At 46.1% G+C, this 1,791-nt stretch overlaps 1 protein-coding gene across 1 annotated transcript; it reads right to left on the bottom strand.

The window, feature by feature from the left end:
- Positions 1–810: 810 nt before the first annotated feature.
- LOC124509668 (melanoma-associated antigen B1-like) lies at positions 811–1,791 on the bottom strand. The gene has a single exon (XM_047076379.1). It carries the CDS (start codon positions 1,789–1,791, stop codon positions 811–813), a length of 981 nt encoding a protein of 326 aa, XP_046932335.1.

Raw genomic sequence — 1,791 nt, 5'->3', positions numbered from 1 at the left:
CCCAGACCCCAAAGTGTCCTGGCTCAGAGAATTTACACTTTAGTACTTTCACCTGACCCCCTTCCTCGTTGTTTTTTTTTTAACTTGTCTTTTACGTATTAGAATTCATCACACCATCTTCCTTATATAGTAACTGCCGTTAAAAATCTATGCCAGGTGCAGGGTCTTCTTTATCGTCAGCATCATCGCTACTAATATATAACCTTCCAAAGAGCAGACACTCAATTAGTGGTGAGAATAAACTGGGCACTGAGTGAGGAACGTAATTTATTATTCTTTAATTTTCTCTGAACTCTTCAATAAATTAAGGACATTGAGGTATATATCCTTGAATTTCACAAAGAGACAGACAAAAATAAGACAAACCAAGATGTAACTACATTTTACTTTGTTTCTATTTTAAAACTAGAGCTATATTTTTGCTGGTTCTTTCCTATTTCTGAAAAAAATCCCCATTCCAAAGCCATATTATCTTGTTCTGGAACTCAAAGAAGACACAAGGATTTTCAAGCTACATTACACAATACCAAAACTCTTACTCTTAAATCTTATTCTTAAACCTTACTCTTAAACCTGATAAACGGCAATATGTGATCCATGTCATTTATAAACTTGGATTCTGAATCTTATTAGATTCTTCTGAAACATTCTCTTTAAACATTCTTTTAAAACATTTGTAAGCTACTCAATGCACAACAGGAAAACAAAGAAGATATATTATGGTCTCTCCAACCCCACCTTAACCTCTCACTACTTAAAAGGTTGGCAGACCTCATCAAACACAAAGCGAAGAATCTGCCTCAGCCCTCTCTAAGGAGGAGCAGAGCGGCCAGATGCGGCCCGGACTCGGGCTCTCTCTTCCTCATCTCGCAGAGCCTCTGCATAATGGTACGGGAAGGCACTGGGGACGGTGTCGTGGACCTTGGCCAAAAACTCGAGGATCTTCATCTTGCTGGTTTCAGCATGGGCTCTCTGGCCCCACAGGAACTCATAGCGTGGAGGATTGCTGTTGGGCACCTGGCGGTACTCCAGGTACTTTTCCTGCACCAAATCTTGGGTGATGAGCTTCCTGGGATCCCCGAAGATTGAATGCTTCCTTCCATCATAGACGCCCAAGATATTCAGGAATTCCCAGACGTCTTCTTCAGAGGCTTGATTGCCACTCAAGAAGATGACACCCAAGAGAGGAATGAGCAGCCCGCTCCTAGGTAAGCCAGAGCCAATGCTCACACTGCCGTCACCGGTGGTATCTAGGATGCTGACGAGGGTGTAGGCGAGACCGTTGGGCTTGACTTCCTTTAACTCAAGGCCAAACACCAGCTCCAAGTGCTCAGAAGCTCTCTTGAGGATCTCAGGGAAGTGCTCCTTAAACCTTCTGGTGACAATCTTCAGCATACTTGCCCTCATAATGGGCTCTTTCATGTTATGCTTCTCTAGCAGGAATTCCATCAGCATCCCCACCCTCCTGGTTAGAGGATCGTTTCGAACTTTCTCAGCAGAAGTTGAGGCCTGGGACGAATTTTTACTTTCCTTAACCTGGCTCTTGGCACCTGCCTTAGATCTTCGCCGTGAAGCACGCCCAGCAGGCTTGGCGGTGGCTTGGCCTTTTTGAGGCTCCTGGGAAGTGCCAGCAGCAGAGGAGCTCAGGGGAGCAGCCCCAGAAACAGGAGAGGAGGTGGACTCTTCAACCTCTGTTGCGGCAGCCTGAGCACCCTCAAGACCCTGCGATCCACTTCGGGCCTGGCGGCGTTTCTCGCGGGCACGGAGCTTACTCTTATGGCCCCGCGGCAT

The sequence above is a fragment of the Lynx rufus genome, unplaced genomic scaffold, assembly GCF_022079265.1.
Source record: "Lynx rufus isolate CCGP_SWC_20201006 ecotype Redwood Valley unplaced genomic scaffold, mLynRuf1.p SCAF_14, whole genome shotgun sequence".
Taxonomy (NCBI): Eukaryota; Metazoa; Chordata; class Mammalia; order Carnivora; family Felidae; genus Lynx; species Lynx rufus.
This window is presented reverse-complemented; position numbering and strand designations above follow the sequence as displayed.